The sequence below is a fragment of the Phaseolus vulgaris genome, chromosome 1 (genome assembly GCF_000499845.2).
Source record: "Phaseolus vulgaris cultivar G19833 chromosome 1, P. vulgaris v2.0, whole genome shotgun sequence".
Classification (NCBI taxonomy): domain Eukaryota; kingdom Viridiplantae; phylum Streptophyta; class Magnoliopsida; order Fabales; family Fabaceae; genus Phaseolus; species Phaseolus vulgaris.
Window position 1 is genome coordinate 6,137,764 of NC_023759.2, and position 17,912 is coordinate 6,155,675.

At 38.8% G+C, this 17,912-nt stretch overlaps 1 protein-coding gene and 2 pseudogenes across 1 annotated transcript; 1 reads left to right on the top strand and 2 right to left on the bottom strand.

Annotated features, from left to right (window-relative positions):
• Positions 1–241: 241 nt before the first annotated feature.
• On the bottom strand, positions 242–3,970 carry LOC137815376 (uncharacterized). The gene has a single exon (XM_068618519.1). It carries the CDS (start codon positions 3,968–3,970, stop codon positions 242–244), a length of 3,729 nt encoding a protein of 1,242 aa, XP_068474620.1.
• Positions 3,971–9,596: 5,626 nt separating this feature from the next.
• Positions 9,597–11,156, top strand: LOC137813358 (probable 2-oxoglutarate-dependent dioxygenase AOP1; annotated as a pseudogene).
• Positions 11,157–15,312: 4,156 nt separating this feature from the next.
• LOC137815377 (zinc finger BED domain-containing protein RICESLEEPER 2-like) lies at positions 15,313–17,553 on the bottom strand (annotated as a pseudogene).
• Positions 17,554–17,912: the final 359 nt, after the last annotated feature.

Genomic DNA, 17,912 nt, shown 5'->3' on the forward strand with positions numbered 1-17,912 from the left:
TTTCTCGGACTTCATATTCGTCTTTAAGCTGGTCGATGACTAGCCTGGAATCACTTTTACAAATTAACTTTGTGATTTCCAATTCTTGAGCGAGGCGTAGACCGGCTAAAATGGCTTCATATTCAGCCTGATTGTTTGAAGCTTTGAAGTCGAATTTGAGGGCTTGCTCGATGACAATCTCGTCGGGGCCTTCCAAAACGACTCCAGGGCCGCACGACCTTTCGTTGGAGGAGCCGTCCACTTATAAGATCCACGATGAGTGTTCAGTCTCGGCTGAGGAAGGAGTGAGTTCAGCTGCGAAATCGGCAAGAGCTTGCGACTTGATGGCTCCTCGTGGTTGGTACTGAATATGGAATTCGGATAATTCTATCGTCCATCCGATCATTCGTCCGGCTAAATCTGGTTTAGTGAGAATCTTTACAATGGGGTAAATTGTCCGAACAATAATACGGTGATTTTGAAAATACATACGCATTCGTCGGGCGATAATGATGAGAGCCATAGCCACCTTTTCGATCGTTTGGTATCGGATTTCGGCGCCATGGAGGGCGCGACTAACGAAATAAACTGGTCGTTCTTCAAAGTTAATTTCTTGCACTAAGACTGAACTGACGGCTTCGTGTGAAACGGCGAGGTAGACTATGATGGGCTCTCGGGCGTCTGGTTTCTGAATGACCGGCGGGGAAGATAGAAAAGTTTTCAATTGGAGGAAAATTTCCTCGCATTCGGCCGACCACTCAAAGTGAGACGCTTTTTTCAATAATCGGACGATGGGTCTCGTTCGTTCTGCAAGTTTAGGAACAAATCTGGATAAGGCGGTGAACCGGCCGATAAGTCTCTGAATTTCCTGAATGGAGTTGGGGCTTCTCATTTCGGAAATAGCTTTACATTTCTCAGGGTTAGCTTCTATGCCTCTATGGGTGAGCATAAAACCTAAGAACTTCCCCCCCTCGACGCCAAACGCACATTTGTCAAGATTGAGTCGCATCTGGTGCTGGCGGAGGGCCTGAAAAACTTCTTTCAGGTCAGCAATATGTTGCTTACATGAGACGGACTTGACAACAATGTCATCGACATAGACCTCAACATTCTTGCCGATCATGTCGTGGAATACATGGTCCATTAGTCTTTGATAAGTGGCCCCGACATTTTTGAGTCCGAAGGGCATAACTTCATAGTAGAAATTATCGGAATCAGTCATGAAGACTGTCTTCTTTCGGTCGGCCGGGTGCATTTGGATTTGATTATAACTTGAGTAGGCATCAAGGTAGCTGAGGATGTGATGTCCGGCCGCCCCATCAACGAGACGATCAATGGTAGGCAGAGGGTAAGAGTCTTTTGGGCATGCCTTATTGAGGTCCGTGTAGTCAACGCACATTCGCCATTTTCCGTTCGCTTTCTTTACCATAACCACGTTGGCTAGCCATGTGGTGTAATGGGCTTTCCGAATGAATCCAGCTTGTAACAATTTATCGGCTTCGTCACGTGCGGCTTGACGTCGTTCCTCGCCTAGATGTCTTTTCTTTTGAGTTATTGGCCTAGCCTTTTTATACAGTGATAATCGGTGGGTGATAACTTGTGGGTCTACGCCAGGCATATCAGCGGCCGTCCATGCGAACAGATCAGCATTTTTAACAAGTGTCGTGCTTATGGCCATTCGGTCGTCCGGCTTCAGCGAAGTGCCGATATGTGTAGCGTGGCGATCATCGCGAAGTGGGAACGGATGCAAGTCTTCTCCTGCCTCCATACGGGTATCGTCCATACGAGGGTCGAGATCGACAAGGGCTATCATCTGTCGACGGGACATGCGCCGTCCGGAATGTCGGGTCGGGGATCGTCCTCTTTTTTGCGGAGGTCGGTCGTCCGGATTGGTCGTGTAGAGCCGTCGAGTTGGCTCACTTTTCAAACTTGCGACATAACATTCTCTAGCGGTTTTTTGATCGACATGGATTGTTGCAATGTCGTTATTTGCCGAAGGGAATTTCATGGCTAAGTGTGGGGTGGAAACAATGGCTTTTAATTTGTTGATGGACGGACGACCGAACAGGATGTTGTAGGAAGTTTGGGCGTTGACCAGAAGATATCGCACGTTTATTGTTTTGTGGAGACCGTCTTCCTCACCAAAGGTTGTATATAAGTCTATATATCCCTTAGTGTCGACCCGTTCACCTGAGAACCCTACAATTTGTTCGTTATAGGGTTGAATATCTGATTCTGGGATGCACATTTTCTTGAAGATTTCCCAGTATAATATGTCGACCGAGCTACCTTGGTCGACCAAAGTCTTGGCAATTGCGAACTTGTCAATTTCCACGGTGATTACCATAGGGTCGTCCTGGGCTGGATCTATGGCTGTGAAGTCGTCGTCAGTGAAAGTGATCGGAGGTATGTGTGGACGCCTCCTCGTGGTAGCATGAGCGGACTGGATGTCCCGGAGATGTTTCTTTCGGGCGGAATTTGAGCACCCGCCACCGGCAAAGCCCCCGGCTATGTAATTTGCTTCGTGGTTCGGTTCGCCCAAGGTAACGGGTCCAACAATCATGTTGATGACTTCGCGGACTCGTTGGCGAGGGCGGGCGTTTCGGTTGGGACTTGTGTTGCGGGCACGTGTACGCCGAACGGGGCTTTCACTGCGTTTCCGCGAAGCCTGGCTATGGTCAGTTCGGCGTTTGTAATCGTTACGGTATGACCGGTCGACACCACGGGATGGACGGTCGGTACTCCGTGGTGGGGATCTTGAATTCCTTGTCCTCTTGACGAACTGCTGCAAGTGGCCAGCCTGGATGAGCTCTTCGATTTTGTCCTTCAACACTTGACATCCTTCGGTCGTGTGACCAAAATTCCGATGGTACTGACAACGCTTAGCAGTATCTGCATTCGGTGGTGTTTGATACTGTTTTAGTGTCGGAATTAAATCCGTTTGCAGTGCTTCATCTAGGGCTCGTCCCCTCGGAACAGTTAAAAGGGTGTAACTGTTGAACCTGGGGATTCGGCCTCCTCTGTTCCGGTCGGACCTTGGGGTGGTTCGAACGGTCCGTTCGGTCTCGAATTCCCTTTCTTTGCTCGGGGTTTGATCTTTGAGGACTCCAGATCCGACGACTTTGAACCGTTGGTGATAGTCAATGTGTTTCTCAATTTGCATGAATTTGGTTGCCCGAGTTCGAAGATCTTCCATGTCTTGAGGCACCTTTTTGATGAGACTTTCGGTAAAACGACTCGGCCGGATGGCCGAAACCAAATGGTGTAACGCGACTTCCTGTTTGAGCCCTCGGATATTCATGCATGCCTTGTTGAATCTATCTAAAAAGGTTCTGAGAGATTCACCTTTTTCTTGTTGTACCGCTAGGAGAGACATGGAGGACATGTGATGCGGTCGGCTGGTGGCATATTGAGTGGAGAATTTCGTGGCTAGGATGTCAAAGTCGTCAATGGAGTTCGGAGGTAGCTCTGTAAACCAGGTAAGAGGTTCTCCCTGAAGCGACGTGGGGAATACTTTACACCACACATTATTATCTGTGGTATACAAAGTCATTTGCGTCTTGTAAACATTTAAATGCTCGTCCGGGTCGGTCGAGCCATCATAGAGTTTAATGGCGAGGCCTCTCCATTTGTCAGGAAGTGGTGTGGTGATGATTTCATCTGTAAAAGGATGACCCCTTTTACTTGACTTTCTTTCGACTGTTTCAGCTCTGGAAGCAGGATTGGTGTCGGCCGGTGTAGGTATGCGAGAGGCGGTTCGGTCGGCCATATGGGATTGGCCTTCTCGTTCGGGATTATCGACCTGTCGCTGGAGTCGTGCATTCTGCTCTCTCAATAAGGCGATTTCTTCCTCTTGGTGGCGTCTATTCTCTTCGTGTTGACGACGGTCTTCTATCCCCTTTTGCCGCAGTTCTTCCATCTGAGTTTGGAGGGTTTGAATCATAGCCATCTGTTCTGCCATAGTGTCGTTGTTGTTCCTTGTCGCAACCATTATAGCTTTAAAAATTGAGATTTTGCCTCGGTCCCACAGTGGACGCCAATTGTACCTGAGTGGAGAGATGGGGCCCAGGCACGGTCGGTTGACGTAGTGTAACTGCTGACGTGTCGATCTTCTTCTCCTTCGGTCGGTCGTTCCTTCTTGGTGTCTCCTTCGGTCGGGCGGGGGAGGGTACCTGCGAAGGCACTCCGACGCTCAAGTAAGTATGAGATTCTAAGTGTGGTTTAGCAAGTGAATGAAAACGTACCTTTCTCTGACTTGAGCACAGTATTTATAGGATTGCCTAATGGGCTTTCTATCCCTTGGGCTCAGGGTGGTTATGGGGATAGGTCTTACCAATCGTGCTCCGGAATACCCGGGGAACATATCTTCTTTAGACGCGTATTCCTTATTCTTCGGAGGTGTATCTTTAACCACTTTATCTTGTTACATAAATACTCTATTTATTATGTACTCGGTCGGTCGGCCACGTCCGTCCGGTATCTACCGGTACAAAAAAACATAAAAACTAAATTGAGAGGAATGGTTGAAGCTTACAATATAAGTATTAGTAGTGTTTAAAAGAATCATATTTTCGATATAGTTTATTATTTCAAACGAGACATTACTTTCTTTTATGAGTATTCTTTTAGTTCCTCCAAAAACAACTCAAGAGCCTTAATATAATTCTACACTGCTCGCTAAAATATAAATTTGTTTTCAAGATTGTTGCAATACCATTTTCTTAATTCATTATCTTTTAAAATGATCAAAGGGTTTGGGAATGGAATAAACAAAGTTAAAAGTGAGTTTATCTTAATTTTTTCAAATAACTTGCTAATAAAATAACATAAATCCACCATTTGACGTTTTTGTAAAATAATTATAAGTAAAATAATTATTTTTTTAACTGAATGCATGACCTTAAAATCATTATTATTAGCATAGAATATTTTTTTTATTAATCATCCTTTTTTATGAATTTCAATCTTTATATTTATTTGAATATTTTTTTGAATTTAAAGTAAATGAAAACTATTTTTTCTTATAATGTTTTGATTAAGTAATTAATAATACTATCATGAATACATAATTTTAAATTTCATAATCTATTATAAATAAATTGAGTAGTTAATCAATCAATGAGTTATGAGTCTTCTATTTTTCCTCACCATTGATCAAATTTTCAATTTTATAATGCTTTTCAAATGTAATTGAATTTAATAGTTTTCTTGGTGTAATTACATGTAATATATTTAATAATATTTTTAATATTTTTTCCATTTTTCATTTTTCATTTTTCATTTTTCATGTGCATATTTACAATAATAAATTATATGTAAAATCTATTTCGAAGGGTTGTAATGCATCATTCATAGCTCTAGTACAAAAGTAAAGGGATCCCTCTAAGCTAGAACAATATACACCCATCTCTCTAGTGTGGGCTATATACAAAGTCATATCAAAGGTGTTGGCTAGCAGAATAAAGAAAGTGCTAATCTCAGTTATTGATGAAAGCCAGTCAGCATTCTTAAAGGACAGAGGGATGCTAGATAGCGTGCTTATGGCTAATGAAGTGGCAGAGGTCCTTAGGAGGTATGGGAGGAGCGAACTATGCTTGAAGGTGGATTTTGAAAAAGTCTACGACTCGTTTAGGTGGGATTTCCTATATGATATGCTTCATAGGATGGGTTTCCACAGTAAGTGGATTATGTGGATTCAAGGTTGTCTAGAATCTGCTACAGTTTCTGTGTTAGTTAATGAGAGTCTTACGGAGGAATTCAAACCAACAAAAGGCTTGAGGCAGGGTGATCCTTTAGCTCATTTTCTCTTTATTGTGGTAGCTGAAGGCTTAGTCGGGTTAGTAAGACAAGCTAATAATGTCAGTTTGTTGTCAGGTATCAAGATTGGAAGAAATGAGGTAGAGTTCAGTATCCTGCAATTTGCAGATGACACTCTATTTTTATGTGAGGAGTCTCACAGCAATGTGGTAATTATGAAGGCTATTCTAAGAGGCTTTGAGCTAGCCTCATGCTTGAAGATTAATTTTCATAAATCCAAGCTAGCAGGCGTAAATGTTGATAGAAACGCTATGGTATGCTATGCAAAGACTTTGAACTGCGCCCAGACGAGAGTTCCTTTTAAGTATTTGGGTTTAGAAGTGGGAGGGGACACAATGAATAGTAAGTTTTGGGAGCCTGTACTAAACAAATTAAAAGCTAGACTCAATGTATGGAAATGAAGATTCTTATCCATGGCAGGGAGAATATGTCTAATCAAATCAGTTATCACTGCTGTGTCGCTTTTCTACCTCTCCCTTTTCAAAGCGCCAGATTCTATCTGCAAAAGCATAATCAGTATACAACGGAGGTTTCTATGGGAATGGGGGATGGAGAAGAGGCCAATTTCATGGGTAAGTTGGGAAGACTTGTGTAAATCAAAAGAGGAGGGTGATTTGGGTTTTAGAGACATGCGGAAGTTCAACTATGCCCTACTGGCCAAATAGATGGCGCCTTGTATCTGAAGAGAAAGGGAGGTGAAAGAAGTTGTTGGACTTAAAGTATGGGATGGATTTAGAAAGTCCACAAACACCAATGAAATTCCATACCTGGTGGTGGAAAGACTTACATAAAGTATGTAGAAAGGGAAGAGGAGCAGGTTGGTTCCAACAACAATTAGTATGGAAATTAGGAGGTGGAGACAAAGCTAGATTTTGGGAGGATGTGTGGGTTAACAATATTAACCTCAAAACTCTTTACCCCAGGTTGTTCTCACTTTCCTTAAACCAGGGTCAAAAGGTGGAAGAGGTTGGTGCATGAGAAGAATTAGTATGGCGATGAAATTTAAGGTGGAGGTGTGTTAGATTTGAGTGAGAATCCTTGATGGAAGCAAATCTTGTTTTGCACATATCTCGGGCCAACATGTCAAGGGAAGAGAAAGATGTTCAAGTGTGGGGTGTGAAGAATTAGGGTTGTTCTCTGTGAATTCAGCATATAAATACCTAGCTAAGCATGTCAGAAGTCCTCATCATGATGTGTTTAAGTACCCATGGAAGGCCAAAGCATTTCCCAATGTCATAACCACAACATGAAGGGTACTTTTGGGTAGAATCCCAACAAGATAGTGTTTGAGCACGAGAGGGGTGATGCTAAATACAACTTTATGTGCATTGTGTGAGATTAAGGATGAATCATGCCAACATATTTTCTTAGAATGCAAATTTGCTCAAAGTGTTTGGTCGTTGTGCTTTAAATGGATTGGTATCTCGTTTGTACAGCACAAAGATCTTTTGACTCACTTTGAGAACTTCCATTTGTCCCAAGTTAGCAGTAAGCAAAATCTTCCGTGGAAAGGTGTATGGGCAACTATAGTGAGGTGTATCTGGGAGCAAAGGAATTCTATTGTTTTCAAGCAAGGGGTAATAGATGCGGAAGAAATTTTTCAAATGGTCCAACTCAAGTCATGGCTGTGGTTAAAGCATAGAGTCACTCTTTCAGCTACTCCTGTGTAGATTGGGTACAACCCACTTATCTGTATTAGAAGCTATAAGTAAATGGTTGTTAGTTGGTGTGTCCAAGGGACCCTGCAGAAGTGGAAGGATTTGCTGGCATATCTGAGTTAACGTCACAGGGCCTTGTGCTCAAATCTAACTTAGGTATAATAGGGAGTTATAAGCGGGGGAAGTGTAGAAGAGCAGGAAGCGTAAATCGAAGGATGTTGGGGGAGGTGTTTGGTATATGTTGTTGCTTAGGAGTGTCAATAGCTAAGCCTTATTAGCGTAGGGACCAAGCTGTTTGACTGTCAAACAATTTTTTAGAACAATGGGAAATCCTTTATGCTGGAGGCCTGGAGTTTCAGCAGAGTGATGCACAAATACAATTGTACATTGGTTGATGTCCCAATCTGTAGAGGTTTGGTTGTGGGTTATCTGCTTGCTGTCAAGTGTGGAAAAGGTGTTGTCAAAGGCTTGATATGCTTCCAGCTGAACCATCTAGGTGGTATAGCAGAACCACAACGAAGGCATGCTATGCAGGAGTTGGTGCTGAAGGGAGGATGGTATAAAATATTTGTTCTGAACTGGAATTGATACAGATATATTCTAAGCACCCTTGGTTCTGGGTATGATGTGGAAGAGGGGTGAAAACTTGTATAAATGGGATCATGTGAAGGTGTAGAGGAATTTTGGAAGGAAGAAAAAAATGATAGTCATTACCACCTCGAATATTTTGTATAAGGGCTGAGACATTGTTAAAAAAACATAATTGATGGAACAAGAATTATGTGATAAAGTTTAAATCTTATAAATATAGTGGTACATAAATCATCTCTGAAATTGACAGAAGATAAAATAATACACAAGAATGGTCCTCTCAAGCCTGCAATATTAAGGCACAAAGACAGTAATACTCCACAACCATGAGGTAGGAGGCATGTTCTTGAGAAATGGTTACATAGACATTGTTACAGGGGAGTCATGTTCTTGGAAAAATTTATTGAGGATGCACATGAAGCTTGTGTTGCTTGAGTGCAAGAAATAGTGTATATATAGTCGCATGGTATTGTCTTAGACATCACTTTCAAGGATTAGGAAGATAAAGAGCATATCATACCCCACCTTCTGATATAATGTCCAACAGATTTACGTACTTGAAAACAAATACATCATCAAAGGTTGTGAAACCTAAGCTTATTCATTTGTCATTGTTTTCTAGCTATTTCAGTTTATATATGCAGACATGCTTTAGACATAGCCCATGTTTAATGAAATAAGATGCTAATGATGTTGATAATTATCTACCATGTGTCAACCAGAATTGAGCTATCGATCGATGAGGATTATTTTAGAAACCAAAATTATTTTTAGTCTCCAAAATGATGATAGTCTCTAATTTGATCATTATAACAACTAATTATTTTTTATATATAAAATTAGTTTCTATTTAATGATTTTTTTGGATATGCATGTTATAAATGTTAAGCTAGAGGAAGTAAGTTATTTGTTCTAAGAGGTATGATGACACATAAATCTACTCACAATTACTTTCCCATTAGTGTAATTTGCTTTTGAAAAAAATGAGAATGATCTTCTAAGAATCTAAGAGAGAATATTTAGAGAGTTCAATATCTAATGAGAAGAAGTTTTAGTTGAAATGAAAAATTATTTTTTCTAAACCTATTTACAAAAAAATTCAAATAAATTAAACTATTTTTTCTAAACTTATTTATAAACTTCTTCATTTAACTTAAACCAAATTCTCTATCTTGAAAAGTGGGCCTTACATGCTTTACTTCCATTAAATAAGTTTCCGAATTAGTCATTAATTCAATTTTCAAAATTAAAAAACAATGTTTTAGTTATTTTAATTTTTTATTCTAATTACTTTAATAACTAACTCTTTATCATTAATTCAATCTCCAAAAATATATATTTTATTACAGTGTGTAAGTAGTTTCAAATGAAATTTAGTTTAATTCTTAAATTGTACACCTGTACATAAATTTCTTCAGAGCAAGGAAGGGTTTAAATAAACTTTTTATAAGTATTTTTTTAGAAGAAAAAAATATTAACTACAGTGAACAAATAATAATGATCTATGTATGACCACACGATATAGATCTTCCCCCACAACTCTCTCTAAATACCAAACCTTGAGCAAGAACTTTACAACAAAGACATAGAAAGACAGAATTTTAGAGAGTGAGAAAGAAATCATGACAAGTGATCAGGGTTTGAGGATTCCATGTCTGGATTTTTCTGGAGTGGAGTTGGGAATGAAAGAGGGTAGTGAGGAATGGAGAGAGATGAGCAAGAAAGTGAGGGATGCTTGTGAGAGCCATGGTTGCTTCATCATGGTTTATGATAAGGTTTCAAAGGGTCTACATGATGACATGTTTTTATGCATGAAAGAGGTGTTTGATTTGCCTGAAGAAACAAAGAGGAAGTACAGCAGCACCAAGCCTTATAGGGGTTACATTTGTGAGTATCCAGTTTTTCCTAGTCAAAGTTTTGGAATTGATGATGCTCCTCTACCTCAAACATCTCAGGCTTTCACTAACCTCATGTGGCCACAAGGAAACCCTACTTTCTGGTATAGTATTCAGAGTTTAACTTTTGACTGCTTCTGTTACATATTATCATAGTTGAAAACGATTATTTGTGTTCAGATGAGTGTAGAAATGTTTTATACTCTTAGTTTTATGTATATCTGAAAAGTTTTTTTTTCTTAAAATCTAAGATATTAAATTTATTGTTATGTTTACAAAACTTAAATCTTAAACTTATGATTCTAGGTATGGTTTTGGGGTTTAGATAAAGATTACCCTAAACCGATTTTAAACGAATTCCTTTTCTAAGTAACTCTATTTGCAGAGAATTGACTAGTTTGATAAATGTTTTAACGTGATCTGGGGTTGTTGTCTGCGCACATGCATGCAGTGAGACGTTGAACTCGATGAGCTCCAAGCTGCTTGATCTGAGTTTGGAGATTCTGAAGATGATTGTGGAGGGATATGGACTTCCAAAGGAATACAGTTCGGAGATTGAGGAGTTGAAGAGTTGTAGTATTTTCCGTTTGATCAAGTACAAAGTTGATGAAAATGGTGAAGTTTGTGAACCTGCACTGTTGCCTCACAGACAAAAGTGCCTTAACCATTTTGTGCGAAAACCAAGCGGGAGGGTCTTGAGGTGCTGAACAAATCAGGCCAATGGGTTCCAGTGAAGATACCCCAGGAAGGGGTATTGGTGATGGTTGGTGACGTATTGAAGGTATGCATGTAGTTGTTGATGTTGATGTTCATCTCATGATTGGTGATATTTTGTCTTATGATTGATTCACAGGCATGGAGCAATGGGAGACTTCATTCTGCCACACACAGAGTTATGATGAAGGAAGTAAAAGAGAGAGAGTCGTTTGCACTATTTGCAATGCCAAAAGAGGAGGTGAAGATTGAGGTGCCTGCTGAGTTTGTGGAAGACAACATTCACCCTCTTCAATTATGGAGAATTCTTCAACTACTTTATTTCTACTCTCAATCCGAATGCTTTAGAGGTCTTTGCTGGTGTGCATAAATAAGATTAATCGATTCTGTATGTGTACATCAATTTCTTAGACCTATGTCTCCCTAATAACAATTATGCTTTCTTCTACTTTTCCAATGTTATACATATCATGATATATCAAATTGTTGACCAGCAGTTTAAGGTTGTCTTGTCCATACTGGTTCTCATAACATGTCTCTTCTAGGATTAAATAATAACACTGATTTGTTAGTGCTGTTGTTGCCTTATATGATCTTTTAGAATTGCCTTTTTCTCTTGCTTGGTGTCATTTTGGTTGGTTTGATGGGTTTGGAGAAGCTGCTGCAATGTGGTCAGGGGAGAGTTTTTCTTTTTTTTTTTTGAAAAGAAAAGAATAAAATTAAATTAAGAGGTACACTTCAGGGTGTCCTAATCCTTATAAAAAACCAACAACCACATAAATCATTCAAAGCATCATTAAGGTTGGTGCATAAGAAAGCATTAGAAACTGGTTGCAGGGCCTAAACCAAATACACCAGCTGCATAATACTTATGCATTGTATTAGCCCCTAGGATCTTTGCCAAATATTCCTGTGATTGGCACCTAATACCTTGATTGTTCCATTGATTCAGCAATGTAATACTTGCTTGTACCCACCCACCTCCTACTTATACCCACATAACTCTACCCCGCCCCTGCACCTTTCTTAAGTGGTCATTTATAATGAATGCCCCACCCAGCTGCATCATCTATCTACCACGTTTGCCAACTTCAGTCCACAGAAATCCCAAAAATCTTCCCATCCTTAACATGATTCCTCTCTAATTCTTGCCGACAAAAAAGCTGGTTTGAGAACTTCTGCATATTATGTACATAAAAGGTGACAGACTTGCATTTCAGAGGCTACATCTTGACCTTGTGGATGCTGACTTTCTCAGCTTTAAGCTTTTCCATAGTAGCTTTACATTTTAGATCAATGATGTAATTGACAAGAGATATGTGGATGTTCTACTTCCCTAGCTCATTCATTCCTCCATCTCTGCAAAAGCATTGTAATCACAAGGATCCTCCACGGCTTCCAGCATAAGCAGAGATACACATTCCTCCAATTCACAAAACCATAAAAACCAGCAGCACATACAATCCCCACAACCAGAGGGGATAGATAGCATCCTAAAAGGTGCAGACGTGCAACTACTAAGGGAACCTCCACAGACCGTGACACATCCCAACCAACATCCAGTGAAAAAGTACTGATTTCTTGGGAACAAACCTGGTTACCACAGCTAACAAATAAAGAGATTACACCTACAATTTGAATGTAGGTGATTCCCTTTCCTGATTTGGCCCTGAATAGTTGCTGCCACCTCTGCCACCAGAAACACCTGCAATGGATTACATATACTAACAACTTAACAGCATAACAGCATCCTTGTCAGATTCCAGTACAGTCATGAGTAACCCCTCCATTCAAGCTCATCAATTGACACTCTTTTCTCCTGCTAATACCAGCAATTTCTCCACTTCAGCATCTGCAACAACCCCAACAAGCGAGCACCTCCTAGGTGTTTCAGTTGCGGTTTTAGTATCTAAACCATTAGTATGATTTCTTTGCCAACACTGCTTCTGGTATCCACAATTACCTTCTTTCTTCAGCGTATACATTTAATGCATTGATTTGGGTTCATGTGCAAATCCGAGAAAGCATAGGAGAAAGAACGCACCCTATATTTCAACCACGTCCATAAGAGGAGTTGAGGTGATTGGAAAATTTCCTCTCCATCTGAAATTACTTGATTAAAGACAACTCTATTCCTCCTCTCCCACATCCCACCCCAGCACCTCTTTTTGGACCGCGTCATTATATAATGACGTGTCCAAGAGGTGCAGGTAGAGTTTTTCACTTTCTGGTATTGTTTCCTTTTTTATTGTTTATATCCCATTTGTGGTGATTGTCTTCTGATGAAGACTTTGGATTTAGTTGAAACTTTCCTCAGTGATAGTTTCCTATTTTGGTGTATGATGAAAGCATTGGCTTTGGGTGCACCCTTTCAATCCACTTTTCAAGCTTTTCTTTTTACTTTAAAATTAGTAAATTGACCCATGCACGTGCAGTAATATTTACATATACACATGATTTGTACATATTAAAAATTGTTGATGCATATTTGTCACTTGACTCCTTAAGTATGTCTAAGAAAGGCACATAACCTAGAAAGTAATGTTAAAAATTGGAACACACTTCCCAACCAAACCAATTTACTGGAAAAGGGAATTTTATTCAGTGGTGGTGAGCTTTACCCAATAATTCCATTTGAAGAGATACATAACTAAATGTAAGAGACAGATGAAGAGCATACAATTAACATACAATATATAAATAATATTATAATTTTCATTTTTTATAAGAAATTCAGAATTTTGGTAAATGTATAATAGGTTCCAATAAAAAATCATAATAAAAATGTAAAGGAAAATAATATATAAATAAATATATTTGTTTTCTTCGTATCTAATTAGAACATTCCAAAAATTAAAGATAGAAGAAATCTAAACTTTGTCACCCAGTCTATTTTTTTCTCATCAAAGTTATGCTCACATGTAAGGGTGTTAAACAAAATGCAAACAACTAGAAAAAGAATGAGAAATATATCTCATGAACGGAAAAGGCACATAAAAAAGGTTAGATAGATTTAAGCACGCAAAAACTTAGCCACTAAAATGTTATTAATGATAATTCCACTCAATTAAATTGAATACACTTATATATATATATATATATATATTTATTTGGTACCTGTATGAGTCGGAACCGAACGAATCCTGAAAGAGTCAATATTTGGTTTGAGCCGAGTGATATGGTCAAATATTTAAGCTCAATGGAAGATTAGCAAGTCCATACAATGATTAAGCCTTAAGTACCCAATAATAACGAATCCATGATAATCATATAAATAGTCACAAGTTTCAAAAAAATATTACGCATTAATTGCACCAAGCACTGAGTACCGAGATCTTACTTGAGCGTCGCAGTACCTTTTGCAAGTACCATCCCGACCGAGAGTGTGCGAAGGAGGCAGCTGCTTAGTGAGGTGAAAGAAGGAGAATAACCGGAGAAAAAAGTAATAGTTCTCTCAGTCTCTTCCTGTACGAGAACAATTGGCGCCCACCGTGGGGCCGAGAGAATTTGAAGGAAGAGAAGATCAAATGGTGTCAACTAGGAACATGGAGAGCGAAAAGATGTCGGATGCGGAGTAGATGACATTGTTGATGACTCTACAGAGGGAGATGGCTGAACTGAAAAAGAAGAATGAGAAGGAGATACAAGCTCTTTGAAAGAAGAATGAGGAAATGAAAAAGAAGTTGACCGAAGGAGCTCCATCTTCAGAGCCCCGTCAACACGTTGGGACATCACATGCTCGAACCCTACCTATTAAGTCCCATGGATGATCCAGCACCCACTTGTCCTCAAAAGACAGTGGAGGAGTCCCGACTCAACAAGTCGTTTTACACGACTGAGACTCTAGATATAACAAGAAGACACCCTTTCATTGACTATGTGATGGGAGTGCAGCTTCCCCTCGTGTGGAAGGGACTTAATATTGATCGTTACGACAAAACGACCGACCCTGATGAGCACACAGACATATATACTACTCATATGAGTTTGTATACCTCGAATAATGTTGTTTTATGCCGAGTGCTCCCAACTTCGTTAAAGGAAGGAGCATTGAGTTAGTTTACAGGGTTCCCCTCATGCTCTATTGATTGCTTTGAGACTTTGGTGTCTAAGTTTGGAACGCGGTTTGCTACTAGCCGACCGCACCACCTGACCTCAATTACCTTGGTCAATATTCGTCAATAGAAGGGGGTATCTTTTAGGCTATTTATGGAAAGGTTTAGTAAGGTGACCTTGAATATTCAAAATCTAAGTTCGGATGTGGCCATGTATCATATGTTCACAGCTTTACGGGTAGAGCTGTTTGCTAATAGCCTATGCAAAAACCTGTCGTAAATAGGGGTGGCAAAGCGGGCTGGCCCGCCCCGCATAGGCCCGCAAAATGCGGGCCGGGTTGGGCCGCCCCGCAAAAATAATGCGGGCCAGTTTTCGTGATTATGTATAGATGTAATATGAAATTATGAATTAATCAAACCTGCGGTGTACTAGAAAGTATGACAAACAAATACACCTCACAAATTCTAAAATTGATTATACAAGGTGGCCAAAAAACAAGTACACATCATCAATAGTTACAAGAGATTTGATGAATTCAAAAACAACACTGAATAAATAAGCAACAATTAACAATCAAGAGCAGTTATCACATCAAACACTTGTTATGCAGTTGCTATTATGTCATCTTCTTCCACTTCAAGAACATTAGATGCAACCTTAGAAGAGTTTTCATCTTCTACTTTTTGATAATTATAATTTTTTCCATCATCTGCATACATTTGAACAATGACAATGAAAGAATGAATTTACCCTAAAAAAATCCATGTTTCCAAAAAATAATACAATAACAATAGAATGGGTTAAAATAAATAAATTACCTTCAGAAAATCCATGCTTCCAACTAGAAGTACAAATAATTGCTTCCACATTTTCAGGCAAAAGAGAATTCCTATACTTGTTAAGAATTCGAGAACCAATGCTAAATGCAGATTTTGATGCAACTGTGGTTATAGGAATACTCAATAAATCTCTGGCCATTAAAGCAAGATCTGAAAAACGTTGACTATTATTTTTCCACCACTCTAACACATCCATATGCTCCAAAAAATCAAAATCCAAAGTTGGCTCATTCAAATAAGTGTCAAGTTGTGTTTTTCCACTTTGATTAGCTACTTGAAGCTTGCGCATTTTTAATTCCTATTATAGATGTAATAAGTTAGTAACATGGGGCAAGTAGAACAAAAACTAAAAAATGAACTGAAGTACATTCAAGTAAGCAACTTACATAAAAAAGACTTGGTTTAGAAGTAGATGGGGATGAAGATTGTCCTTGCTTACGCTTTAGAGTATTTGATGTTGTTGCTCTCAAACCTTTGCTAGAATATTCGGCAAAAAGTTTGTATAATTTTTACTTGATGTTTTCCAATTTCAACTCCCAAGTCAATGAATCAATTTTTTCAAAGCAAAAACTCAATGTTTCTAACTTCATCATTGGGTCTAAACTTGCACCAAATGCAAGTACAACACTATATTCATCCCAATATTTTTGAAATTTGACTATCATCAATTCAACCATATTCTTAATTAGTGCATCTTCATCTTTCACATTTTCTATCAACAAGCTTTGAATTTTCCAAACTTGTAAAAAATACAAGTTGGAAGTTGGATAACTTGTAGCAGAAATCAAGGTAGTGATATCATAAAAGGGTAACAAGAACTTACAAATTTTTTCTGCTCTCTCCCAATCTTCCTCTGAAGGGCAATATTTATAAGATTCATCAACCAAGTGCAAACTTCCAAAAACACGTTGATATTTAAGAGCACTTTGAAGCATCAAGTAAGTTGAGTTCCACCTTGTAGGGACATCAAGACACAAACCACATGATGCATCAATATCACTAAACCTTTCCTTGTTTGAATTTCACCATTCTACTCTCTGAACCCCTCACATATTTGATGCTATTTCTAATTTGGTTCAAAGCCTCACCAAGCACCTTTAGTCCTTCTTGAACAATTAAATTTAATATATGTGCACAACAACGAACATGAAATAATTCACCACCACATATCAAACCGTTTTGTAAAAGAAGTTGGTTTCTTAGAGTATTTTGGAGAACATCATTAGTAAAAGCATTATCCAAAGTGAGAGAAAATATTTTTTTCTCTAATCCCCAATCTTGTAAAAATTCATAAATTTTCTTAGACAACTGAAAACCTGTATGGGGGGCGGCATATGACAAAAGTTGAGTAGCTTGCTATTTAACTTCCAATTTAGGTCAACAAATGAGCAGTCAATGATACGAAACCTTCAGTATTAATAGATGTCCATAAATCAGAAGTTAAGCATATCCTACTAGGAATAGAAACAAGCAATTCCTTAAGCATTGTCTTTTCTTTGATATGCATTCTCCTAATATCAGCCTTAACAGTGTTCCTAGAAATCATAATTGCATCAGGACACAAGTAGCTTATCCAAGTCCTAAGTTCGGGATACTCAACAAATTTATAAGGCAAATTATGTCTAATAATTAGATTAGACAACAATTCACGATGTACAACTTGATCTATCTTTTTTTCTTTCAACTTTCCCTGCATATCTAAAATCATTTGACCCACATCTTCAGTTTTTCTTTTATCACATTTCATAATATGACGATTTAAAAATGAGAAGTGCCATATTTTCTTCCACCAGTTAGATATATTCTATTGCAACTATTGCACCTTGCCCTTTCTTTTCCATCTTTATCCACCCCAATCTTAGTAAAGTACTTCCAACAATCAGAGGTGGTAGTCTTATCCCTTTTCTTTTTGTCACCTTCAACAGTTTCAGATTGGTTTTCAAAATCACCTTTCCCAATTTCATTTTCACATTTGGGAATATTAATATCCTCTTCTTCAGCCATTCCAATTTCAAAATTAAGATCCTGATTAATTAATAGCATAAACATAAGAACCTATCTAAATATAACCATAGATACAAAGAGATAAATGCAACATAACCAGCATGATGTAGAATTTAAAAATTACCCCAAAGCAGAAAGTTGTCACCTACAAAGCCAATACTATAACAAATACAAACAAGTTGTTGCTCCACAAATCTTGAATGACTAAAATCCTAAAACTGCAGAAAAAAGTAATGGAGAAAAAAATTCTCATGAGTAAAAATGCCGGTTGCAGATGGTGGAAGGTTAACGAGGAAGAGATAGAACCTGGAGGAAGACGGTGGTGGAGGGCGACGGTCGCAGATCAGTGTTGGCGATGG